This window comes from Chrysemys picta, chromosome 2 (genome assembly GCF_011386835.1).
Source record: "Chrysemys picta bellii isolate R12L10 chromosome 2, ASM1138683v2, whole genome shotgun sequence".
Lineage (NCBI taxonomy): Eukaryota > Metazoa > Chordata > Testudines > Emydidae > Chrysemys > Chrysemys picta.
In genome coordinates this window covers 170,935,805-170,963,156 of record NC_088792.1, presented here as the reverse complement: position 1 = coordinate 170,963,156, position 27,352 = coordinate 170,935,805, and the positions used below count along the sequence as shown (strand labels likewise).

General features: G+C 41.9%; 1 protein-coding gene across 11 annotated transcripts in view; it reads right to left on the bottom strand.

Annotated features, from left to right (window-relative positions):
- Positions 1-415: 415 nt before the first annotated feature.
- MYLK4 (myosin light chain kinase family member 4) overlaps positions 416-27,352 on the bottom strand; it is a 125,704-nt gene continuing 98,767 nt past the window's right edge. For 8 of the 11 annotated variants that reach the window (XM_065584875.1, XM_065584869.1, XM_065584870.1 and 5 more), the window contains 13 exons: positions 19,920-20,010; positions 18,907-19,387; positions 17,773-18,074; positions 15,455-15,560; positions 14,066-14,159; positions 13,163-13,272; positions 11,055-11,196; positions 8,773-8,843; positions 7,071-7,199; positions 6,050-6,202; positions 5,687-5,765; positions 3,613-3,688; positions 416-1,545 (listed from right to left, as the gene is read on the bottom strand). In XM_065584875.1, coding sequence (XP_065440947.1) covers positions 3,641-3,688; positions 5,687-5,765; positions 6,050-6,202; positions 7,071-7,199; positions 8,773-8,843; positions 11,055-11,196; positions 13,163-13,272; positions 14,066-14,159; positions 15,455-15,560; positions 17,773-18,074; positions 18,907-19,387; positions 19,920-20,010 — 1,806 coding nt within the window. In that variant the 3' untranslated portion in view covers positions 416-1,545; positions 3,613-3,640. The remainder of the gene's footprint in view (positions 1,546-3,612; positions 3,689-5,686; positions 5,766-6,049; positions 6,203-7,070; positions 7,200-8,772; positions 8,844-11,054; positions 11,197-13,162; positions 13,273-14,065; positions 14,160-15,454; positions 15,561-17,772; positions 18,075-18,906; positions 19,388-19,919; positions 20,011-27,352) is intronic. The other 3 variants (XM_065584874.1, XM_065584876.1, XM_008165375.4) reach the window with 1 other exon arrangement.

The following is a 27,352-nucleotide window of genomic DNA, read 5'->3' as shown; positions in this document are numbered from 1 at the left end:
TAGATAGATAGATAGATAGATAGATGTGTGTGTGTATATCTATCTATCTATCTAAAACACCTTTTGAACTCTGGACAAAATTGGATTTCTGTAATTGGCTGTCAAGGATGTCACATGCATGCTGTCCAATAAATGTATTCATCTGGCTCTTTCCTTGAAATTTTATATACAAACATCACTTCATAAGGGCAAAGATATGACAGTCATTATGTGGGAATTATTGCCATTCTAATGTTAAATTGAGTTGGCCTTTCCCCTTCTGCCTTGTAACAAGACATGCCATGCCATTATTTCAAGAAAAATATACTGGGCTGTGTTGACATGTTGCTTAATTAGAAACTGATTAGTCAAAAAAAAAAAAAAATCCAAAGCCACAACAATATGTCAGCGTAGTAAAGTAAAATAATAATGATACTTTGGATTTATCTAGTCTTTAATACAAACAGCACTATGCAAAAATAAGTCATTATCTCCATTTTACAGATGGGACAACTGAGCGTCAGGCTGTTTAGGTGACTAGCCATGGTCACACAGTGTTGGGAATAGAGTACAGGTAGCCTGACTCCCAGTCCCCTCTTCTAGCCATGTATCAAAACAGCTTGGAATCCGGAGAAGCAATAGAAAATATTTTGATTTTTTTTGAGAGCTTTTAAATAAGCCATTTCCTAGAAGCAAACAGGACACTCTGGGTTGTGAGGATTAGGGGGTCGATTCTCCTCTCACAAACTAGTTTTGCATCAGTGTAATTCCATTGTTGTCAATGGAGTTAGCCATTTATTGGCATAAATCCAAAGTAACTGATTTGAAGTTGTTCTCTACTCAAGTCAGGGCTTAATTCTGCATTTACACTAGAGATGAGAATCTGGGTGTCCTAATAACAAAATATCCTCTTGTATGTTATTAACCCAACTGAATTTAAAACAGTACCAATGTGATATGCTAGGAAACACCAAAGGCAGTCCTGTATGCAGCATATTCTAGTCTAAAGGCATCCTACGTACACTGAGAGCTTGTCTATGAGAATGTTAATACACTGGTGTAGCTTCTTTAACTTTAGTGGGGTTAGTCCTTGTTGGCTCCACTGTCAGAGAATAATCAGTTTTAAATGTGCAGCCAGCTGTTTTTTAAAAGCAATTTGAGGTTTCAATCTCAAATAGAACTCCAATTACCGTTGTAATGCAGAGATCGTCTGCTTGCTGGGCTGAGATGAGAAAGAGCCAATGCTATTTAAACCCCAAAGATCTCTCACTAGCTAAATCAAGAAAACAAAGACAAGACAGATAATATTCTGAACTCAAACTAGCATAGCAATCTCAGACACAAATGACATGGTGTTCTGGCAGAGACACCTTTCTGTGAACTGGAGTTGTTTTCCTCTTTTGAAAGCTGAAGCAAGAAAAAGTAGCTCAGTAATGCTGGGACTTTTCCTGCAGCTAAAGTGGTGTTGGTCCACTTAGTAAAAGCCTCAAGTCATCACAAGGTCAAAGCACCAGAACTGCTGATATCTCCAAATCTCTTACCAGCAGTAACAACACAGCAGCTTTTCTGCAAATAAACAAACCAAGAATCTAGTTAATTCAGCAATATACTTTTAATATAATTATTTGGTTCAATTCCCTAGGAAAATCACAGGGTGGTTTCTTTGTGTGTGTGAGAGAAAGCAATGCAGAATCTGACTGCTTACAAAGAGTCCCTCTCCCCCCCGCATCTCAGATTGTGAAAGATCATTTAATGCTATTTACAACATAAAAAGTACTAGGTCTCTTTGTTTAATGAAAAAAATTCAGGAGGTCTCTCATGAAATGCAACAATGCTGTCATTTTGTCACTACTGTCAGATGGGATGGGAGTATGTGATTATCTCCATTTGCTTGTACAATCACATCAGACATTTACCACACCATGTTTAAATCAATTGTCACATGAATATATTATCATGGATTAAATGAGGCAACCCCAATGGTTGTGTTCTAAAAACAAAACACAGTAATGACTGAGTCCACTTCTGGAGTAAATTGAAAACTCATTTTTTTAAACTATCTCCCCCTGTAAAATAGACTATAAGTTAGCTACTATTTACGAAGCTTTAAAAAGTGTATTTGAACATTTTCTTTTCTTTTTCACTGGACTGGCCATCAATAATCAAGGTTATCTCAAACTTGATTTTTTCTTCAGACAGATAATTGCTTTCTTGTAATAAAAAATAAAAATATTTTTCAATGTGTGGCTGTTGCCCAGATGGGACAGAACCTCAGCTGATGTAAATTGGCATTGCTCCCGTGACGTGAGGATCAGTACAAAGAGGGTCCAACGTGTCCCTCCCCAATATTTGGTGTGACTGCCTTAGCATACTAAGAAACCATGTGGCTTTGGCAGCTCAGGAAAGGAGATATCAAAAGCAAGTGACAGTGAATCATAATAGACTAAGATTTTTTCAGCCCCTCTGAACAGCGATCTTTTTTTTTTTTTACAAAACACATTGGAAACAAAAGCAAACATCAATTACAGACTGTCTCTTAACGGATGGTAATAACCTTAACAATTAGCGCACAGAATGAAAAGTGGTACCATTTTTATTTTGGTATCTCAGTCATTATTCATGGTGAAATGCTAAAAGGAAGTGGTTATTATGATGCATGGCTTATCAGCTTTCTTCGTACCATGACCCACAACCAGTCATCCTCAGATATGTCCCCAAATCATTTGCACTGGTTCCCACAGTGCTTCAAAGGAAGCACCAGTCCTGTGGTAGTTCATAAGAGATGCTGTGGGAATTGGTGCAGTGGTGTATGCGGGGGGAGGGAGGTGTTCTGCAATTTGAGAAAGTGGTTGAGTAAATTTCGAAGTGGCTGAGTGAATATGCTTCAGCCAAAGACCAGAGACAGAAAATTAGAGCAGACTTGTGTCGCCCTGGCCCCCTTAACCTCGCCAGTCTAAGAACCAGTAATGAAGTGTTTGTCAATGGAAGTGCAAAGACAGTGATCCAGGAAAAAGGAAAGAGACAGAAATGTCTTGTCTCAACTGCGTTGTTTGATACAGATTCCTCAACAGCACAGGACAACTTCATTTAAGGCTGGATCCTCAGCTCAAGTAAATCAGCTTGGTCCTATGGAAGTCAATGGCGCTACACCGATTACACCAGCTGAGGAGATGGCCCATAGCCTTTTGTTAAGAAATTACTATACAAGCATATTTCTATCCCTTTTTAAACCAGACTTACAACCATGATATAAGAAACCAAAAGCTTCCAGCACCGAACATTCACTGGGTGAAAACCTGGCTCTAGGACAGTCAATGGGAGTTTTACCATTGACTTCAAGGGAGCCAGGATTTCACTCACTGAATTTGCTGTATGTGCAGTTTCATATATAAACTATGATTTTTTTTCTCACTGTTCCTCCCTTTCACACTGTTGCAATGGTCATAATCAATGGAGCAAGCCTATAGTTTTGGTGCTTTGGTGACACGCTGCTTGTCGAACACTTGTGCAGATGGTGCTGGTGAGTAAATCTTCCAGCAATATTAACTGTGGCTGTTTCTGGTATTCCACTGATATCTTCCATAGATGTTGGACCATTTATTTCTGAAGAGAAACAAGGGACTTGAGACAAACCTTCCATTTGGCAGCTTTCTTGGAAAGGTCATTGAGCCATGGGTGCTTGAGACTCTAAGTGGCACTTAGCCTTCCTCTAGAAAAAAGGAGACATTATTGGAAGAGTTAGTTGAGCTCCATCACTTCTTACCTGTGCTGAATATAATAGCAAAACACTGCAACACCTATCTATTTAATACAGCTACTTTTTAAACAAGTATGAGTATGCACAGAGAAACTATAGGAGAGAGGTCAGAGTGGAGGAAATCTCTATGAAGTTCTCCACTGAGGAAAGGGGTTTCCCCAACATAGAAGGGGCAATAGGATCCAGCCATTCATAAAGAGGTCCAGGTTTCATGCAGCTCTACACTATGACAGCCTCCTCCCCATATCCATGGCTTCACTGCAGCCATATCAATAGGGGCACGACTGACCCTGATGTCCCTCTAGAAGTGTACCTAAAAGTGTAACGTTCTTAATTTTGACTCTCCCTCTATCCCTTCGTATTTACTTTAAAATTTTGTTTTCCATCAGAATGTGTTTGGCACCTCCCAGTGCATCTGTGGATATTTCTAAGTATTGGAAAAAAGCTCATGAACCCCTGAGACTGCACACTTGTCTCTAGAGCAGCTCAGAAAATGTCCATGCGAATGAAAAAATGACAAAGAAAATGTTTGTGAATTTCTTCCTTTTTCTGACCAGCTCTAGTTGTCACAATGGAAACTTCAGCGGCAGGAAAAGAACTCAGATCCTCCTGCTTTAAGAGCACAGGGCTCTACCAGTTGAGCTCAAGGAAGAGACCCTGACCTACTAATGACAGTTCTGATTTTGAACAGGTCTGATTCTGTTCAATAGAAGGCACCACTGACACCTATTCGCTAGACTCAGTACATTACATTTACTTTCATTTTTCCGCTTTGTTTTCTTCGCCCTTTTAATGACTTTTGTTGCTTACATACAGATAACAAGCCTAAAGAAAAGCAGAACAAAGATGTATTGTGCTCCAACTGCTGCATAAATGTAGGAATCCATTTTAAAGGCTCAAACTTTTGAATCCTAAATGTATGGCAGCCTCAGGTATCCTCTTCTGAGGCTTTTCTGTTTTGGGTAGGAGCGGCTGTAACTTTTTTGCCACCCCAAGCACGGCAGGCAGGCTGCCTTCGGTGGCATGCCTGCAGGAGGTCCGCCGGTCCCGCGGCTTTGGCGTACCCACCGCCAAATTGCCGCCGAATCCGCGGGACTGGCGGACCTCCTGCAGGCAAGCCGCCGAAGGCAGCCTGACTGCCGCCCTTGCAGGGACCGGCAGGGCACCCCCTGCGGCTTGCCGCCCCAGGCACGCACTTGGGTTATGAAACCACATGGCTCAGCCTCACCCAGTGATGAGACAGTCAACAGCTTTTCACCTCCAAAACCTACTGACTAGTTAAGTGAGTAATAATCAAAAACTACTTTAAATCACATGACCCTGTTTCAGCCAAATGGAATGTTTAGAGCAAAATAAGGGATGCTCCTATTGAGATTAGCACTGAGCTGGCCAGCCCCAAACACACTGAAGTTGGAGAGGGTATGATGGTCCCCAGAAGGCTGTTTAAGGTAAATGATGTGTCCTGGCAGGAATTCCAGGTTCTGTTAGGAGGCGGGAAGGTGTCAGGAGGGAACGGGCGGGATTGATTTTTTAAAAGATTTCAAGCAGGACCTCAAGCGAACCAGAAGGGATTTTAAAAGCCACACCTGCCCATCTTTGTTTGGAAACTGAAAGAAAGTTTGCAAACTTTGCACATCCAATGTTTAATGCTTTGTTGTAAACTGTCTGTTATTTTGCTAACAAATCGATCCATTCAACAATGTACAATAACCAACATCATGATTACTTCTTCACACAGACATGCAAGAGCCAGGGAACACACAGAGAAACATGCCAGCCTTAAAAAATAAACAAAAGCAAACAAATGTATACATATCACAATGACACATAATTCAGCAGCAAGACAGACTCAAGTACAGAAGAAGAGAATCTCAGAACAAATATTGAGGTAACAAGAACAAAAAAGCACTGGCAGATCTGCAAAGAACAAGAATATTTAAACTTGGAGACCTGCTTGTGTAGTCCGCAATGGAGTTTATGGTCTGATAACCAAGGATGTTTTAAGGCTGAAGTTGCACTCATTCTCCAGCTAAAGGGAAAACAGAACACTAGTAAGTGATACATACGGGATCTTAGGATTCAACAGTTATGCCCTAGCTAATGTTAAAGTGTTAACTCCTGTGAAAATGCATTCATGTAATCTCAGGACACTGTGTGGAATTTAACAATATTCTACATAGGCATAACAAAAACACAATGGCTACTGTAATCATCAAGTGTAGCAGTACAAGTGACAGAGCATTTTTGGTGTTCTGTAATGTGATGACACCAAATGTACATTTCAAAGGTATGGAATGGTGGGAATCTGAATACCTTTTTTCCTTGATTAGAAGCTTTGAGAGGAAGTCTTTGGCTTCTTCAGAAACATCTTGAAATTCCTCATTTTCGAAATCCCAGCTACAAGCCAGGATATTGTTGAGAGTCTCATTGTCATCGTCACCCAGAAAAGGAGACAATCCACTGAGCCTAAAGAATATTATATAGCATATGAAAAACACAGAATCATAGTAATATATGGTTGGAAGGGAGCTCAAGAGGTAATTTAGTCCATCCTCCCCCCCCCCCACACACACACACTGTGGTGGGATTAAGTAAACCAAGACCAGCCTTAACAGATGTTTGTGTAACCTGTTCTTAAAAACCACCAATGATGGGGATTCCATAATCTCTTTGTCTAACCTTTTCCAGTGCTTAACTATCACTATAGCATAACCGACATCTTCACTACCAGTATCTACTTATGTTAATTCTTCTGTGGTTCCTCCTTCCTACTCTTGATTTGTCATATTCTTTCTGGAATTGTTTCATTGTTCATGGTTGTGCTCCTAACCCCTCGCAGCAAGTTGTTGTCCATTAAGACCTGGTCTTGAGAGTTACTGAGTGCTGAGCTCACTCAGAAGTCAATGAAAATGTAGGGCACTCAACACTTCGCAGGATTAGGCCTTAACTTGTTATAACTTTGTTGGGGTTGAATAAAACAAGTAAAAATTATCATGCACGTTTGAAGGGCAAAATGTTACTCTATGATCTGCACAGCAGTTCTCGTCTCTAAACTGTGGATCCCTATGCATATTCTGCACTTATTTAGCATGCGGAATTCCTACTGATGTCAATGGAAAGTGCATGCACAGAATGAGTAAAAAATATTCACTTAGGATGTGCAATGTGACAGGAGAGAATTGAAATCAACAGGAATTTTCCCTGAATAAAGACTTCAGAAGGGCAAATGAATTTGCAGCAGATACAGCTTTTGTCAATATTCCAGTTTAATAGCAAGCTTCAGAAAGTCAATATAAATTTCAGTGTGCACAGTACAGATCCAAGTCCTACTTACAGCATGTAGGCAATGACTCCTACACTCCACATGTCCGTGGGAAAGGAGACAAAGTCATAGTTCACAACTTCAGGAGCAAGGAATTCCGGAGTGCCAAAGTTCACTTTAAGTTTTTCTCTGGGTTTATATCTGGATGACGGAAACAGGGACAGTCAATACCCATTTCACGTCTAATACAACTTCTAACATTGATGCTTAGAATGTTGTAGGATTCAGAAAAGGACCGGAGTTTTTATATGGAAAACAAGAACAATCAGAGGTACAACAGTAAGGATGAAAATAAGTTTTTGTAAGCGAGATAAATCTTCATACTTCACAGCTAACGCAGATAAAAACAGCAGTGTAGCTAGAGAGGACTGGGTTAGGCGAGTAGAGTACAGACATGCCAAGTCGTGCCTCCCTGTCTCCCTCCTATTTTTTGGCAGGGTAATGTCCTACTGCTGGAGCCTTCCCCTGCTGCAGGAAAGCCCCTGCCAGAGCCTTTCCTCACTGCAGTGCATGGCTCCAGCAGCGGGGAGCTGCTGAAGCCTTTCACCAGTTCCTCTCCTTTGTGAGAGCCTTTCACTGACACATGTAGCTACACACCGCAGTGTGGACACTGTGCGCTTTTTACTGAGGTGTATAGTTACACCTACATTACATACACCACCAGAGGTATCTAATGTAGATCTAGACATAAGGGCCAGTATGATAATATAATGTGATCTTCTGCACATGACAAGCCAGAGAATTTCTACCAGTAATTCCAGCATCAAGCCCATGGTGAGGATGAGCTTGTCTAGAGCTTGAGCATGTCTCTTAGAAAGACATCTAGTCTTAGTATAAGGACTTCAGTCCAATTATTCCATAATTGTGTACTGCAGGTTTCTTGCACCTTTCTTTGAAGCAACTTTTTTTTTTTTTTTTTTAAATGGAGATATACCTATCTCATAGAGCTGGAAGAGACCTTGAAAGTCCAGCCCCCTGCCTTCACTAGCAGGACCAAGTACCGATTTTGCCCCAGATCCTTAAGTGGCCCCCTCAAGGATTGAACTCACAACCCTGGGTTTAGCAGGCCAATGCTCAAACCACTGAGCTATCCCTCCCCCCCAGCCTGTACTGGAGACAACTTTGAAGACAGTACACTGGACAAGATGGACCATTGGTCTGGTCTATTATGGCCAACCCTCTTTAGATATACCAGCTGAAAATAGGTTTTAAACTAACATTTTTTACCCTACATTCTTGTGTGAATAAACCTTACTGCTATCCATTCTTTAATTTAAGGATGCTCCTCACTAAGGCCTTGGCTACACTTACCCGCTAGTTCGGCGGCTGGCAATCGAACTTCTGGGTTCGACTTATCGCATCTAGTCTGGACGCGATAAGTCGAACCCGGAAGTGCTCGCCGTCGACTGCGGTACTCCAGCTCGGCGAGAGGAGTACCGCGGAGTCGACGGGGGAGCCTGCCTGCCGAGTGTGGACCAAGGTAAGTTCGAACTAAGGTACTTCGACTTCAGCTACGTTATTCACGTAGCTGAAGTTGCGTACCTTAGTTCGAATTAGGGGGGTAGTGTAGACCAAGCCTAAAAGAGCCACCTTAAACTTGTTCCAAAGGTGGTAGGAAGCTATTATGCATCAGCTTCATCCTTCCAAAGGCATAGCACTTTTGAGATTGTTTCCTAATTCATGTGTTATGATTAGCATGATTACACGTACATACCTTCTTGCCAATCCAAAATCAATAATTTTTATTTGATAAGCAGCTCGATTCACACACAGGATATTCTCGGGCTGCCAGGAGGAAAGAGAAAACACACTTTTAAGAGAAATAACAAAGAAACTGGACTTGTAGTGAATTGTAGTAGAATCAAAACTAAAAACACTGCAAAGCATAAAATAAGCATCTCATTGCTTTAATCTTTGGGCAGGTTTCACTTTGTGGGTATTTCCTCCTGCAATCATGTGGCATTTGAGGTTTTGGACTCTGTGCCAGTACTGCTTTTTCTTCTCCATGGCATCTCAGTTTGATATAATGCAGCAGTTCAGAGAAAGGACTCATTAGTGGGAGGGGGAAGGAGCTTCCAAACAGGCTTCAGGATGTTGGCGTTGTGATTTTACAGCCCTTAATGAGCTGACATCAGAACATTTTAAAAATGATTTTGCGGTGCTTTGAAGTTTATCTTTGTGCCCCAGATTTCTGAGTTCACTGCTGTTCTGGCAGCAATTGCCTGATGATACATTATACTAATCAAATCACTCTTCTCAGATATTTAGAGGTGGGATTCATAGGTTAAAATCCTTCTGGATTTTCATAGGGCCAGATTCTGCTCTCTGTTTTACTGGCATAAATCCATTAGCATCAACGGAATTACTCCAGATTTATACCAGATGAAATGAGAGCAGAATCTGGCCCATTGTCTTTGAAGTACAAATGTCTACAATGCAGTCTTATGTTCACTGCCAGCAGTTTTATAGCTACCCTGGTCTTGTTGCTGATGGTGTCCTCTTTGAAATAAAACAGTCCTAAACACTTAAAACATTAGTTATCCATTTTCAACATTACTAATTCACTTTGCATTTCAGATTTTTTTAAACGTATTTCTCATAATGGAATTTCTGTGTCCCAGACACTGGCCCTGATGAGTCTCATTAATTCTTCCATTTTAACACCTTCATATCACAAAGTAATCTATGAGCAAGGAGAACTGGACAGAATCACCATTGATGGTCATTATGTGCCTGGAAGAGTTTCTGTTGAGAACTCCCTGGATGTAAGCATGCCTCCTTTTCTGCATTTTGAGTTCACACCAAAACTGTGCCAACTCCAAGAAATTAATCTCAATTAAGAGAGCAGATTTCTTGATTATAGGTTTCCAGGCTATGAATATTTACAAAGAAAAAGGGACTTGCTCTGGAATTGCAACTGACTTACATGAGTGTCTGAGAGATCCAAATATGCAATATTGTGCTTTAAAAACATTGAAAATACAGTATATTAATTTCCAGTTATTTAAGCAAATTACAAACCAAGAAAAACAAACTTCCAAACATGTTGTTTCCTTCTCCTTTGTTGTAAACCTGGCAGATCATTAGGAAGTTTTATAGCTAGTCATAAAACTAAGGGCATTTAAGCATCTCTCTCTTATTCCTGCTCTCAACAGAGATAACTGACAAGTTTATTATTCAGCAAAAAACTTGGCCATGGAGAGGGATAAAGATCTGCTGCAAATGTGTGTCCTCACTAGGCACACCTATACAAATACTGATGTTTTGTACTTGCCAATTAACCCATTAAAAATTCACTGGTCTCTGCATATATACTGCTAGACCAAAATTTGCAGCATCTGCTTTTTTTTTTTTAAATACACACACTAGTAGAGCTTGTTTTAAATTGGTCAAAGGCAATATTCCACCAATGCTTTTAATTTCATTTAATTTTTACCTCATATTTAAAAAAAAATTGTCACTAACCTTGATGCTGTTCATGCTCATGAGTGGCAGTGCAGTCTAGATATTAGAATAGGACACTGGGTTTTCATTGCCTCTGACATATCTTATGACTTTGGGCAAGCCACTTAGTCCCTTTGTGTTTCATTTTCCTCACTGGTAAAATGGGGATAATCACGTTTACCTTTGTCACAGAGACACTATCAGGTTGAATGAATGAATGGTTGCATGGTGCCTTGAGATGTATGGATGAAAGATGACACAGAAGTGCAATATATTGTAGTCAATAGCTGACTTGCTGGAAAATCATCCTCAGAAAGCTCAAACCACGGGGCTTGATGAGATCTTCTCAAGATTCTGATCTCATTTACAGAGGTAAAAATCCAGAGTGATTTAATGGAAGTCAATGTGGTTAAAGTAAATTTACACTGATTTAACAGAGATCGTGATATACCATGGGAATCTACAGAACCTTAGGTGCCTTTGCTTAGGGAAATTAATTTCTATGGTAGAGGCCAAGTTGCTATTGCATAAAGCATGCCTCTTGTTCTGTACCTTCAGGTCTAAATGAAGAATGTACATCTGATGCATGTATTGAATCCCTTGACAGATCTGTTTTGTGAACAAGATGGTATCCATCTCTGTCAAACTGTAGTTATCATCAATAATTCGGTCAAATAATTCTCCTCCATCCACACTGCAGAGAGAAAAATGGTAGAATAGTCACTGAGTTCAAAGTCATGCCTTGAAATTAATGCAGAAGATATACTGGAGACTGGTCCAAAATAACATTTTCCTGAGACGCTTTCACAGCTGAGCACAGAGAGATGGACCCAAAATATGAAGTTTGTATGCTGATCTGAATTTCCCTACAGTTCCCAGCGGGGTTGGCTCCTACAAACTGGTTCAGATCCATCCCAACTTGAACGTCCCCATGTTTGAGGGTGCCTGGACCAGTCTACCAGCTTGGATCCAACTATCTGAGATGAATCCACATCTAAAAGTTTGGACCTGAGCTCAATTCTCTGCTGTGTTAACATGGTTTTTGTGCCAGTGAAATCAGCAAAGTCATATCAGCATAAAGCTGAGGCAATGCAGTTGAGAATCAGGCTCCTGGATCTAGATCCAAAACACCCCAGACTTCGATGGATTTGAGATTCAAGATTCCAGTGTGAGCCCATCTCAAATCACAATGGAGATTTTTAAAATTTCTTCCAGAATTCTAGAACACCCTCAGTTTAACACTATATTTTTTTTGCAGAATTATAGCTTTTGCCATTTCTGAAGTATGCAAGCCAAATTCAGAAGCAAATCAAAGGCTTAGTGTACACTACAACGTTTTGCCGCCATATATATGATGGTTAGCAGTGTGAAAAAAAATCAACCTCTCCCCACCCCCAGCTGACATCAGCAAATCCCCCAGTATGCAGTATTGTCAGCCTAGATACTGTTGTTGTGGGAGCTGGTGTAGCTATGCAGATAGGAAAAGTCTTTTTGCCAGTTTATGCTGTGTCTGGACAAGAGGGCTCTGCTGGCATAGCTATACCAGTAAAGGCTGTGTAGTCATGGGTGGCGGGTAATGGAGGCCAGGGGAAGCTAAGCCTCCCCAAACCTCCGCTAATGTTCCCTACTGCAGCTCCAGTCCCGGAGGCCTCCAGACTGCTCTGGGAACCGGCAGGCCAGCCGGGGTTCAGGGATGCTCCAGGCGCTGGCCGGGATTCAGGGCTGCACCGGTAGGTCAGCCAGCATGAGCGGGGGGTTGGGAGGGGGTCAGAAGGGGCGGAGCAGAGTGGGGCCTTGAGCAGAAAAGGCAGGGCAGGGGGCTATCCTCCCTGAATGGGGGGGGGGTGCATGAGCTGCCTATGTCTGTAGTGTAGACAAGCCCTAAGTCTAAGAAAGTTCAGAAGAGTCCAAGCCAATAGAACTTGCACCTTTTACCACCCCCCTCCATGTGCATGATACACCAGTTTTGGCTTCCTCTAGAGTCTAGACAACCTCTACCTGATTCTACAGTGCTGTGCAGCTGTTTTGTGCTTCACTACCAATGTAATCTGGCCCTCAAGATAATTTAACCAGCCCCAGGAGGATCAGCTCAATGTAAGGGTAATCCTCAGTGGCATAGAGTCAGCATGTATTTCTTGTCCTCTGGTAAGGCTGTGCATTCCCCTCACATAAATGGAAATTTACCAGGCCCGTTTTCATGGATGACAGACAATACCACCTAATGGAAATTACAGAGAACTACATCCTGTGGCTCTCTCATCTAAAGCTCTCTCTCTGTGGCGTTTGAGTGATGGTGTAACGAGTACGGTGCCTTAAATCATCATGACAGTGTTGAACAAGGTTTATGAATGACTCAGGAAAACTCTTTCTTTCAATATGGTTTCCTGTGACTAGGGTGACCAGACAGCAAATGTGAAAAATCAGGAAAGGGGGTGAGGGTGGGGGGTAATAGGAGCCTATATAAGAAAAAGACCCAAAAATCGGGACTGTCCCTATAAAATCGGGACATCTGGTCACACTATCTGTGACTCAAACTTTTTCATATGCTTTTTTCACCCCTGAGAAGCTCCACCACTAGTTTCAGGAGAAATGGACATGGAATGCAGCAACCTCAGGAAAAGAAGGAAGAGCAAAAAAGGGAAGGAGAGAGATATACATACTATTCCATGACCAGAACAATGTCATTTTTGGATTCAAAGGCATCATACAGCTGGATAAGGTTTGTGTGGTTCAACTGGTTCATGACATTGATTTCATTCTTTACTTCTTCCTGTGAAACGAATAATGAATATTATACTTGAGGCTTTTATAGCAGACACCTAATGAATTGGGGACATGGGCAAATACATCATTCCCACATGCTCACCTCTGCCCACCAACCCTAGCATTCTTCTTTGATGGCTGTTGTGGCGACAGGAATATTCATACATGTTTAAGGTCAGAAGGGACCATTAGATCATTTGGTATGACCTCCTGTTTAGCACAGGCCATATATGGTGATGTGACATTGAGAAGCAGTGAGGAGAGAGAGCTCTTGGCCTTGGTGGCAGCGAGGTCGGACTGATGAGGAAAATGGAGAAAGGCAGGCACTAGTAATGACACAGCTGCCACACAATAATGCCTGCTTGATTTTCCTCATTAAATGAAAGTGGGGGAAGTGCCCTGAGGTTTGCAGAACGGCCAGACAAATCCCACTCCACTCTTATGCATTGGTGACTGAAGCCCAGAACATCCTTGCTACCAAGTCCAACAAGATGAAAGCAATTAATTGCGGCAGAGTGTGCAGTGCACGCCAGAGAACACATGCAAAGTCAAAAGTTGACAAACATTTTCCCTAAGAAAATGTAAAGAAAATTAACAAAGGAGAAAAAAGGGAAGAAATGAAAAGACGTGAGAAAAAGTTGGAAAAGTGAAAAATAAAAAATAAAAAGATGAAAAAACTGAAAGGAGGTTGATGAGCTGGTTGCAGTCCTGAAGGGGAAGGGAAAAGAATCTACAAACCAGCTATTACCCGACTGGTCATGTGGTATTGATGGCATGGGGGCCATGCAGCCTATGCTTACCTTTTCTTTAGCACCTCTGGCTTTTATAATTTTTGCTGCTAACTTGAGACCTGTTGCTTTTTCTTCACATTTGTGCACCTGACCAAATCGCCCTCTAAGGGGAAAAGAAAAACCCCCTCACCATATGGTGTTAACAACGAGAAAGGAATCCAGCATGGAGTCTGGATTTTAGACACTTGAGATTATTCTCCGTCCAGCATTGGCAAATCCTGATGTACATATCATGCAACATTTGAGTCTTTGGAATGCTATTCTGTCCCACAAATAACACCTATTACCATACATTTAGGTACATCAAAATCACACTCAGTTTTGATCGCTATTACTCTATCCATTATTTGATTCACTAATATTCACTGATTAATGAAAGCCAGTTTATGACCCGCTTAGTCACATGAGTACCCCCAATGAAGCCAATGGGACAATTTGTGGTGTAAGTAAAAGGGTCACAATCTTGCCCTAACTACACTATAACCAATCAGTTTAATACATTCTTAGTTTTTTTCCTTTTGAAAATTCTCTTAACAAAATGTGAAACATGCTCCTGTTACATCATCTTCAAATCCTTCCTCTTACTGGGAGGCAACTTAGATGGGCAGAATAAACTACTGTTCAAGTTCAGCACCTGCTTTTCTAAAAGAATATGGTGAATAGTCATTATGGTAGGCTGCAGTGATCTGAACCACTGCTGTCGGACACAAAAAATAGCATTTTTTCAGTGTAACTACAAAACAGCAGTCCAGACTATGGAGCCTACTAAGCTGTCATTTGGGCACTATCACAGCTATAATTTTGTTTCCACAAAATGTCATAAAACCAAAATATTTTGCAAAATTTCACAACTGTGTCCCTTCCCTGCCTCCCTGCCACCTTCTTCCAAGAAAAATGGAATGAGGCTTGGGTCTTGTAGTTCTGGGACTAAAGGAAATAACGGTAATTTTTAAAGCTTCTTACAAACAAGGAGGGAGAGGGCTCAAGAGCCCTACCTGAACTGTCACAGAGGTTCCCAGCCCCTGGTATTGTGGTCTTCTACAGTGTTCTTGCAAGTGGTGGCCTGCCTGGGAATGCCTGGGAGAAAACTCTGTGTTGGAATGCACTAGAATTCCCATCTGGCACTGACGCTGCAGCCTCAGGAAATTGTTTACATACCAAATATAAACCGAAGCATGATGCCACCAAGACCTTCGCAAAAACCCACAAAAATAGCAGCCTGCTGATTTTAGTCCATCTCCAATTTACAATTAGACAGCACTTTTGTGAGCTAGGCTTTAGCAAGGCATGCTGCTTCCATTCAACTGTAACATAACCTCCATTACAAGGCTAGTTGCTGTATTTTCCCAGTGGCTCAGGAAAACTCATTTTTGTGTTGACAGTGTTAGCTCCACTTACCCTCCCAGAACTTCGTTCCGGTTGACTTCATAATAACTGTTGACCACTGCCTTTTTTGCTGAGACAATCCGGTGATCAAACGGTGCTGGAGGAGCAGGACCATCACCTACAAAAGACAAAACAGAGAGCTGGCATGTTAGTACCAACATGCACCATTTATTATTTACATTAAACCCTGTTTCCTAATAAATAAAATGATCTACAGATTTAATGACCAGGTGGCAAGTTTTACTCATGGGGGCGTCTCTTTAGGACTTAGGGACAAATCTTATTCCCTGAGCATAGCCTGAGTAAATGTGATGTTTGTAAGGAAGTTATCCAAGGAACAAGAAGAAAATGAGGCCACCCTTACCACTATGGCACAGAGTATTCCATCAGTGAGACTGCAGTTACCTAGGTTTTGGCCAGTGGAACCTCGTAGAATTGGACCCAGTGGCTGTCCTTGCGTTCTACCCCAAAGGCATTATTTTACGAGCCTGCTGAAAAGGCCACTGTGGAGACATGCAGTCCACATGTTCCTACAGTGGTTCTGTGGCCTTTGTGGCCTCTGTCCTACACCTGTTCCTGCCTAGGAGAATTTCCTCTTTAGTGAGACATCATTCATTCTGCTAACGTACTGCCAAATTCTGCACCAACTATATTTGTGCCACCCCACTGAAGACACTCCCCATCCAGGAGGCACCAAGAAATTCATGTGTCAGCACACTGGACGCACAAGTCAGGTGAGGGCACATAGCTGTCCAGCATTACTTCATACCCACAATGGGGCATGAACAAGTAGATTGGGGGCGTCACCATGTTTTCTCTCACACACTTACTAGTGCCTAGAGGTTACCAACATGGGAGTACCTGCTGCAACTTTTTAAAGGGGTAATAAGAGCCATTGTTCTGTGTGCTCTCTTCTAGCCCTACCTAGGCGATTTGTCTGCCTCCGCCATACCCAATGCAGAATGCCTCTAGCCTCTATCACTTCAACGGTACAGCTTTTCATTGTCCTTTGCATGGCTATTGTTCTTAAAGACCAGGTTTAGGGCTTATCTACATTAGGGAGTTTGCACTGGCATAAGCTACGTAGATGCAAAGCTACCCTGTGGCATATAGAGGTACCAACAGTACAGTGGTAGGCACTGTACATACACATTATAAGTTCCTGCCCTGAAGAGCTTACAGTCTAAACAGAGACGGCAGACAGAAGGCTGAAAGGCGAAAGAGAGGCACAAAGATGAAATCACTTGCTGTAGGTCATAAACCCAGGTCACCTGAGTTGCACTCTAGTGCTCTATCCACTGCACCATGCAGCCTGACTGATGCAAAAATCCCTATTGTAGACAAGCCCTTAACCCTAAATTTGTGTTTAGATTTTTGTGGGGTGATAAGTTTTTTGTTTTATGCCCACATTGTTTGTCTGTTGATTTATATTCCTCGGAATGACCTTTGGCTGACCAAGGTGACAAACATTTCTACCAAGGGAAAGAAGGGCTAGAATGGTGATGTTTCTATATGATCTCTTTGGTTTGGAATGCTGCATGTGGAACTTTTTGAGCAATTTTAAAACCATTCATTACTTCAGTGAAAATGATAAAAAAGAAATCCCATGACAGCATATAGTTGGCAGGAATCCTCTGGTCATTAATGTAAGACTGGATTGTCCTTATTCACAGGGCATGTCCATTTTTCCAGGACACCAGCTGCGTACCCAGATTTTTTTAATGTGTTAATAACTTACATGGCCAGTGAGTTAGTTCACGGTCAAGGCATTGCAGAAAGCCAGGGCTCCTGGAATTTTGCCACCTACTTTGGATTCTGCAGGGGTTGAATTGCAGACTTTAAACAGGGGCCTTTGCATGTTACTGAGGCCTATAACATGCAAAGAAGTTCTCTTCCTCTTGAGCAAGGATTTGACCCTGAAGAGCTGCAAACTTCCAGTGTATAAATTATAACAACACAAGAAAACAGGTTTCCAAGAGAGACTGAAAGACTCACAAAAAATTACCATTTCTGGGCTAAAAAATGTTAACTTCCTAAGTGTTAAGGCCTGAAAGGACCAGTGCGAGCCTCTAGTCTGACCTGTGGTATCAACTGCTTTCAGCCAGATTTTCCCAAGATACTTTATACTTTCCAACTCTCAGAACAGAATATTCTAAAAACAAAGGTCAGATCAGATCCTCAGCTGATAAAAAATTTAACATAACTCTACTGAAGTAAATGGAGTGACACTGATTTGCATCAACTAGGGCTCTGGCCCGTATGAACAAATGGTTTTGCTCATAGTTACGATACATATGCCTTTTTTTTTTTAAGCAAAAGCTATTTCCTACCAATTACAGTCACCAAATCTTCTATAGATGCCTCTGCTTGATTATCACTCTCTGTACCAGTGGAATCAGCTGCCTTTGGTTTGTCTTGTGGAGTATTTGGTTTAATGGCCTCTTTACGTTTACATTTGTCACCAGCACTCTCTGCGTCTACCCTGCTCTTTTTGTTGTCAGCTTTGATTAGACCTTCATCATTCACTCGACGCTTACTGCTGCCTCTATGCTCAAGCTGGCAGGTCTGCTCAGGGTTCTGGGAGAACGTCCCTGATGGTTTGCTTCCTGTGCCTTTCTCACTGCCTTTACACCTGCAAGACAAAGCATTGCATTACATTGGTATAAACTTAAAGCAGAATGAACGCAGAACTAAAGGTGAGAAATTCCAGGGACAGGCTGCCTTTAAATAACATTTATTTATTTTTGCTTTATTGTGTAAAGTAATAATGGTAACTAACTAGGGTAAGCTTCCTTTTCTAGAATAAAATAAACCTGACAGCAGCAAATTTCCTATTTCTGAAACAACAGCCTGAATTCTGCTGATTTCATATTTGACTGTCAACCACATCTTCAAAGTAGTGGGAGAACTCTCTTTGTTTATAAAGATCCTTGAGAGCTTGAACCACTTATCTTTGAAGGTCTATAAATAATGCAGCACAGAAGAATCAGAGTAAACAAGCTTAACAATTTAGTTCCCTGGGCAAGTGTCACAGTTTTATGTTACCACTTGTATTATTAGATATTGCAGTGCAATTCCAAACTAGTACACTCTCTATTCTAACCTTACTTTGGTCACAAGTTACATGGTGTGGAACATAAACATGACAGAAGGGGAGGATGCTTCTTAGAGATGAAGAACTGTTGACTATCCAGCTGCCCTTTCTTTGTTCCAGACCTTCTTTCTGAGCAAATGGCAAACACGTAAGACCGTACTGGTTTTGTCATGTGTGGCAGGTTGTCAATCTGGAGACAGAGCCAGTCTGTTAAACCCACTTTCGTTTGGATATTGGGCTGGATTTATGACATAGCTCTGAAATAAATATTCCTAATATACTTACTTGATTTAATGCTTGAAATAAATGGCTTTCTGGAATATGGGTCTTTAAGAATAGGCTAATGTACGCTTTGGGTTTTAAATCTTACCTTTGAAGCCGTGCATCTTGTCCCTGGCTTTCTGCTGGACCATCATCATCCTCTGCCTCATGTTCATTTTGGGATGCAGTTGCTGATTCTTCCTCCTCTTCTTCACAGTGACCAGCATCATCCTCTTCTACTTCCTCCTCTTGCCTTTCTTCTTCAGGCACTTGCTGTCCACCAGCCCTCTTCACACCTTCCAGGGATTCACTTTCCTTCTCTTCATCTTGCCCTGTTATCCTTTGGTTAATGTCATCAACAGCAACCTCTGCTCCTTGGCTCTTTCTTGTACTAAAGGATGTTTGAACATAGCTCTTTGTGTGTTCCTTCTGACTTTTCAAAGCTAAATCCTCTCCCTTGTTCTTTGGCCCTTGAGATTTGGGAGAACTTCTTTGAACCAAAAAAGCACTTGCCTTTTCAGTATTTTCCTTATTGAGCATATGGACCGTTTCTTTGTGAGTGCAGGACTGGTTTTCTTGGTTGGCTCCCTCTGGAAACAATCAGACAATACCAAGCATATTAACTAAGGACTTATGTAATTACCATGATTTCTATTACTTACTGAGTAGGCACCTGCTTTTCTCCTCCACTTTCCAAGGTCAATGGAAATGTTTTCTAAGCAATAGTAATGGTCATGAGCTTTCAAGCAAAGTATAATTTTTTTAAAAAACCCATTATATAAAGCATCTACAGATTCTTGCCCTTCAGATGTAGCCCTTTCAAATATTTTTCTTATTTAAACTCATGGTGAACTAAGTCTAGTTTAATAAAATATTCAAGCAAAAGCACCTTCTTGGAAAGTTTATGACCATGTACAAAGGCAAGGCAACACATAATGCACTGACGTAATAGAGTAAATGACCCTTCAATGTCTAGGTGATGATTGGGCAACCCTTACTCATGTTACTCTTACTTACTTGTTCACAAGATTAGCCCCAATTATTTCAGCCAGACTACTCATATGAGTAAGGAAGGGTTCCAAAACTGGGCCCTGAGACACCATGCAGAGTGAAAGCTCTAACCTGTGGAATCGGGTGGTTTCTTCTTTTTTATAAACTTTGTTCCCTTCGCACTTAAACATGACTTCTCCTTTTCTTTCTGATCCCTGATGGCCTGTAGGAATGCAAGCAATACATTAGTCCCTGTGCACAGCATTCACATTGCACTGTTATTTGCAAAACTGCATTCTTTCTTTTGAACAAAACCAAACATTTTGCACAAATTGATTCAAAATCCATCTTTAAGTGTTATTGACAGTATGCATGAAGTATTCAGTTTTAGGTGCCATCGACCTGATTCTGTTTGTACCAATGTAAATCAGGAGTAACTCCCTGGGTTGAAATCAATGGAGTTACACTAATGTAAAACTAGCATAGAAAAAATCAGAATCAAGCCTCATGAGCTGACAAATAATCCACAAGAAAAATAACTTACCAGCTTTTAAAAATTAGGTTGGTTAGTCTAAAACAAAGTTAATATTTATTGTGCTGGTAAAATATTCAGTAATAGCCTTACTGATAGATTTTAAATAGATTTGTGCTGTTAAACAACATCTGGTAACTTCTGTAGATGAGAGAGACAAGCTTCCAAGCCACACAGAGCTCTTCTTCAGGTCTTCTTCAGCAGACCCGAAGAAGAGCTCTGTGTGGCTCGAAAGCTTGTTTCTTTCACCAACAGAAGTTGGTCCAATAAAATATATTACCACACCCACCTTGTCTCGCTAGTATCCTCAGACTAACATGGCTATAACTACACTGCATACAACATCTGGTAACAGCATTTTTAATAATTTATTGCAAGCTGATAAAACAGTTACCAGGAATCAAAGGATATAAAACCATAATCTTAGCTTTGTAGCCTACACTATGTCTATATTCTACAATGTTATACTGACATCTAGAGGACTTTTGTACTGAACAGACTTCCCATAAAACGGAAGTATTATTGTTACATTTATAGCTATGTAATAATATATCTATGGAATTTGTTCATTGTCTTTTTCTTTAAATATTCGTAATGTACTAGTAAAATGGTAACATCACAATAAGTGACATAAATGATTCATCAATATTCCATTTTCCTCTAGCTCCCTCCTAACCTCTTCATAGTAAAAATGAAACATATATATTGTTAATAATAGAAATGGGTCCAAAAGGGTGTAAACAATTAGATACTTCCAAGTAACTTTCAGAAGAATTTCTTCCAGATTAGGGAAGAATCTGTCTCTGTCTCTCTCTTTGAATCACCCACTAAAATTGCTTGATACCTATTTCTGCTGAGTATACTGGACCAGGCACCTAAACTTGCTTGCTTTATTCATGCAAGTAATCCTACTGTTTACTCATGGGAATAAAATGAGCACGACTTGATGCCAGAACTATATACACTCCCTGGTAACTTCTTTAAAGGATTTTTTTTAATATACAGTACTAAATAGAACTATACAGATAACAGGAACCAAATGAAAACTACATGTACTCTCTAAAGCTACTGTATCCAAAGCATACTGAACTCGACAGGAAACAAAGAGAAATTAAAAAAAAAAAAAAAGAAATCGTATGAAAGGAGTTGGAAATGGTGAGATACGCAGTTTGCATCTACAGCTAGCCTGGCTATTACAAAAAATTCCTATCCATAACAGACAAGGAATCTGTGCTGTAAGAATTGTGACTGACAACTGTTTTGAATACAGTTGTTCCTAGCAGGATTCAAGCTATAACATGAAGAGGGCTTAAATATGAGCACATAACTCCCCTCAAAAAACAAGCTGGAGCCTTGTCAGTTAAGATGCTCAATGAACCTAAATCTAAGAATGTTCCATGAATCTAAATTCTGAACTGATCATAAAGAATGGGTCATTGCTTGCTTTGGTTTTCTGCTCTGCAGTGACCTTAGACTAAGAAGTTAATGCAATTACTAATGCACTCTGGTTCCTGTAAGTATGCCCTCCTGGCAATGTTGATGAGGACACTGACTATAATCAAATATAGTCAGCTGAGCAAATAACCATGCAAGTGGACTCCAAGGACTTTTTATACATGGAGCCAAATTTCATTTCTGCATCCAAAAATAATTGCAGGTATACAGTGCTTTCTCACTAAATATTTTTGCAGTCTGCAGGTGTGAAAAATGGACGGCAGCTTTTGAAAATCTGCCTGGTAGAAATGTGGATGATGCCGAGTATCTGCAACTGCTTGACAGCTCCATAAATCACTACAGTATTTATTCAAACATAGTTTTTGAATGCCTATAGTTTAGCAGGGGTTGAGGCGCTCATGCTTATTTAAGTGAAAAAACTAATCCAGCTGGTACAAAATGAAATGGGTTGAAGCATTTACTTGCATCCTTCAGACTCGGTAAGTATCGGTTGTTTATGACCAATAAGTGGCACATGGTAAGGCCACTAGGATGAAGTACAGTTAATGCCAAGACTGGAAGTATGACAGAGAGTACCCATAGTATATACGGGAACTTAAGATGTACACTTGAGGTTTTTGCCATTACAGATAAATTGTGCCTCTTGTTTGACTTGTCAAATCTTAGCTTAGGGGTAAAAATATGAACTTTCAGTCATCGCTTTTTCTCAAAGGGCCAGATTGTGCCTGGCTCCTGTAGAGCTGGCTGGGACCAGGGGGAGTAGACGGAGTGTCCTTCAAAAAGGGTGGACCAGTTTTTGACTGGAAAGTCTGGTTGAAAAGGGGACCTGACAGTGTCTGGTCAGATCTACTGACTGGACACCCAAAGTCCGGTTACTGCAACCGAGGGAGACAGGGAGGCGCCAAGTCATCACCTGTGCCAGCCCCTACTCAGCCAGGGCCAGCTCAAACTAGCTACAGGAATAAAGGGAAACAAGAAGACTTTTTATCAATACATTAGAAGCAAGAGGAAGACCAAGGACAGGGTAGGCCCACTGCTCAGTGAAGAGGGAGAAACAGTAACAGGAAACTTGGAAATGGCAGAGATGACTTCTTTGTTTCGGTCTTCACAGAGAAGTCTGAAGGAATGCTTAACATAGTGAATGCTAATGGGAAGCGGGTAGGTTTAGAAGATAAAATAAAAAAAGAACAAGTTAAAAATCACTTAGAAAAGTTAGATGCCTGCAAGTCACCCGGGCCCGATGAAATGCATCCTAGAATACTCAAGGAGCTAATAGAGGAGGTATCTGAGCCTCTAGCTATTATCTTTGGAAAATCATAGGAGACAGGAGAGATTCCAGAAGACTGGAAAAGGGCAAATATAGTGCCCATCTATAAAAAGGGAAATAAAAACAACCCAGGAAACTACAGACCAGTTAGTTTAATTTCTGTGACAGGGAAGATAATGGAGCAAGTAATTAAGGAAATCATCTGCAAACACTTGGAAGGTGGTAAGGTGATAGGGAATAGCCAGCATGGATTTGTAAAGAACAAATCATGTCAAACTAATCTGATAGCTTTCTTTGATAGGATAACGAGTCTTGTGGATAAGGGAGAAGCGGTGGATGTGGTATACCTAGACTTTAGTAAGGCATTTGATACGGTCTCGCATGATATTTTTATCAATAAACTAGGCAAATACAATGGGGCTACTATAAGGTGGGTGCAAAACTGGCTGGATAACTGTACTCAGAGAGTAGTTATTAATGGTTCCCAATCCTGCTGGAAATGTATAACAAGTGGGGTTCCGCAGGGATCTGTTTTGGGACCGGCTCTGTTCAGTATCTTCATCAACGACTTAGATATTGGCATAGAAAGTACACTTATTAAGTTTGCAGATGATACCAAACTGGGAGGGACTGCAACTGCTTTGGAGGATAGGGTCATCATTCAAAATGATCTGAACAAATTGGTCTGAGGTAAACAGGATGAAGTTTAACAAAGACAAATGCAAAGTGCTCCACTTAGGAAGGAACAATCAGTTGCACACATACAGAATGGGCAGAATGGGAAGAGACTGTCTAGGAAGGCAGAAAGGGATCTAGGGGTTATAGTGGACCACAAGCTAAATATGAGTCAACAGTGTGATGCTGTTGCAAAAAAGCAAACATGATTCTGGGATGCATTAACAGGTGTGTTGTGAGCAAGACACGAGAAGTCATTCTTCTGCTCTACTCTGCGCTAGTTAGGCCTCAACTGGAGTATTGTGTCCAGTTCTGGGCACCACATTTCAAGAAAGTTGTGGAGAAATTGGGGAGGGTCCAGAGAAGAGTAACAAGAATGTCGATTTAAGATCTTGAGAACATGACCTATGAAGGAAGGCTGAAAGAATTGGGTTTGTTTAGTTTGGAAAAAAGAAGACTGAGAGGGGACATGATAGCAGTTTTCAGGTATCTAAAAAGGTGTCATAAGGAGGAGGGAGAAAACTTGTTCACCTTAGCCTCTCAGGATAGAATAAGAAGCAATGGGCTTAAACTGCAGCAAGGGAGGTCTAGTTGGACATTAGGAAAAAGTTCCTAACTGTCAGGGTGGTTAAACACTGGAATAAGTTGCCTAGGGAGGTTGTGGAATCTCCATCTCTGGAGATATTTAAGAGTAGGTTAGATAAATGTCTATCAGGGATGGTCTACTCTAGACAGTATTTGGTCCTCCCATGAGGGCAGGGGACTTGACTTGATGACCTCTCGAGGTCCCTTCCAGTCCTAGAATCTATGAATCTAAGCTCCTACCCGCATCAGGCGGCTGCAGCTCCCAATCCTGGCTCTGCAGGCAATGGGGGGAGAGGTGAAAAGTAGTGAGTGACAGAGGGAAGGAGAAAGAGGAGCAAATGGGGGGCAGGGCCTCAGGGGCAAGGGGCAGGGCAGGGCCTTGGGGAAAGAGGTAGGGGTGGGGCCTCAGGGGTAAGAGGCAGGGCAGGGGAGACTCCAACAGGTGTGCTCAGTTTTTAAATATTATGAAGTTGGCAGCCCTAGGACTAGTGGCTGTATTCTGTGGGATCTGCAGGAGGCTCTGCACTTTTCTGCGGCACAAGTTCCTATTGGGAGTATGACTCCTCTGCACCCGAAGGCAGAGCAATGCCTTAACACTGGGATTTTCTTAGGAGAGGAAATTAGCCGACCAATTCTCTTTGAATTGCAATAGGATCTGACCATCTAACTCGGTTAGACTCTTTTGAAAATGTCACCCTAAAGGCACAACTCATTCCTCTGCAATACCCAAAATGTAATTGCTACTGTACTATGGATACCTACGGATTCTATTTGCCCCCATGAGATACTGCTTCCAGAGCTGTTACGAGTGCTTCTAGGGATCCCTTTAATCCAAAGCCTTACAGGGAGGTTTTAGCCTTTCATTTGGGTGATTTCTTCTCTCACAATTTCTAAAATTATAGGAAACAATTTTTTTAGTCTTGGGTTTCTACAGTCTAAAGCGTCTCAGACTGTCATGGAAATTATATACACAATTTAAAAAAAAAGAATTTCATATGCACAATGAGGTTTACAGCATCACCTGTTTCCCCCCCCCCTCCTCCACAGGAGGCCAAAGCTTCCAATGCTGTTTTCATTCGTCATCCAGAATTGCCCCGAAGGGAAATATTAAAGGTTATATTTTGTGTGCCTAAAAATACGCACAAGCAAAAAGGTGTGTGCACGAACCCAAGCTGGGGTTATGCAGTCAAAAAAAAAAACCCAAAACATTTTCCAGGCATAAACTTGTGCTTCCAACATCCACCATGTTCAGACTCCATGTAACACAGACAGAGTAAGAGCAGAGGTGATGGCACCAGCAGCAGAATAACATGGTAGCAGAATAAAGACTCTTTATAAACCTACGGTATGGAATGATGCCTAAGACTATTTTCAGAAACTATTCAGAGTCGCATTAGAAACTACGCGATGAAAAAAATCGTAGTAATTAGACGTTAAGCAATCATAAAAGATATAAATATAATGTATTTTAAAGCAATTTCAAATTCAGTCAGAAATTAATGTAATACTTTTTATGAACATCTGACTCCTTTTTAATGAGCTGTGCTGTACTTAAATTCTTTCTTTATACTGCACCAGGGCTAACTTTGGAATGTTTTTCTATCTAACTTTCAACTTTTTTTATTCACCTAATAAAACCCTTTGATTTTCTTCCCACTGCAGGAACCTTATAATGAATGGCTTCATGAAGCAGCCCTAAGGTTTTAGTTAGATCTCCTTTGTGACTCCATCACATTTCTTCTGATGCCAAAAGGTACTATTTCATTGCTTCAGTTCGCTCCCATTCAACAGGTTGCAGTATAAAGAAATTTGCATATGCAAAAGTACATATTCTATTCATTGACTCATAGGCCTATAGACTTTGAGGTCAGAAGGGATGATCATGATCATCCAGTCTGACCTCTTGCATATTGCAGGCCACAGAACCTCACCCACTCACTTCTGTAGTAGGCCCATTACTCAGGCTACAATTTAGTCACAGGTATTTTTAGTGAAAGTCATGGACAGGTCATAGGCAATAAACAAAAATTCATGGCCGAGACCTGTCCATGACTTATATTATAAACACCCCTGACTAAATCTTGGGGAGCCGTTGCTGGAGGGGAGCTGAGGGGCTGCTGCTGCGGGGAAGGGGGTCTGGGGGGGCAGGGCCAGCAGCACCAGCTGCCGGGGGGGCCGCCGAGCAGCAGCTGCTCCGGCCGCCCGGGGACCGCTACAGGGACTGCTGCTCCGTTGGTCCCCAGGGTCAGCCGCACCAGCTGCTCCTCAGGCAGTTCCAGGGCCAGAATGCGGAATGAATTTTGTTATGTGCAACAATATGGAAGTGATGGGGCCGAGGGGTTCAGAATGTGGGAGGGGGCTCAGAGCTGGGGCAGTGGGTTGGGGTGCAGGGGTGCGACGGCTCTGGCTGGGGTGCGGGCTCTGGGGATAGGGGCTCAGAGCTGTGGGAGGGGGAAGGGGTGAGGGCTCTGGCTGGGTACGGGCTCTGGAGAGGGGCCGGGGATGTGGGATTTGGGATGCAGGCTGCCCTGGGGCTACAGCAGGGAGAGAGGACTCCTCCTGGGGCTGAGTTGGGGCCAGGGGAGTGGTGTCCCAGCAGTGGCAGGCCTGAGCTGGGGCTGAGTTGGGGCCGGGGTGGGCGCCTCCCCCCCTGTCATGTCAGGTCCCGGCCGGGCGGGTTCCCTGAGCACCTGCGTGGCACTAAATAGGCTGCTCCACGGCTTACAGGGAACTTAGCTGGGGACCACCTGAGCAACAGCTGGTGTGGCTGGCCCCGGGTACTGCCTGAGCAGCAAGCGACCCATGTCCCATGCTGCAGAGGAAGGAGAAACCCCCAGGGTCTCTGCTAATCTGATCAGGGGAAAAATTCCTTCTCAACCCCAAATATGGCCATCAGTTAGACCTTGAGTATGCGGGCAAGACCCACCAGCCAGACACCTCAGCCAGACACCTTGGAAAGAATTCTCTGTAGTGACTCAGAATTCTACCCATCTAGTGTCCCATCTCCAACTGTTGGGGATACTTCCTAATAACAGTAACGGATAGACGTCA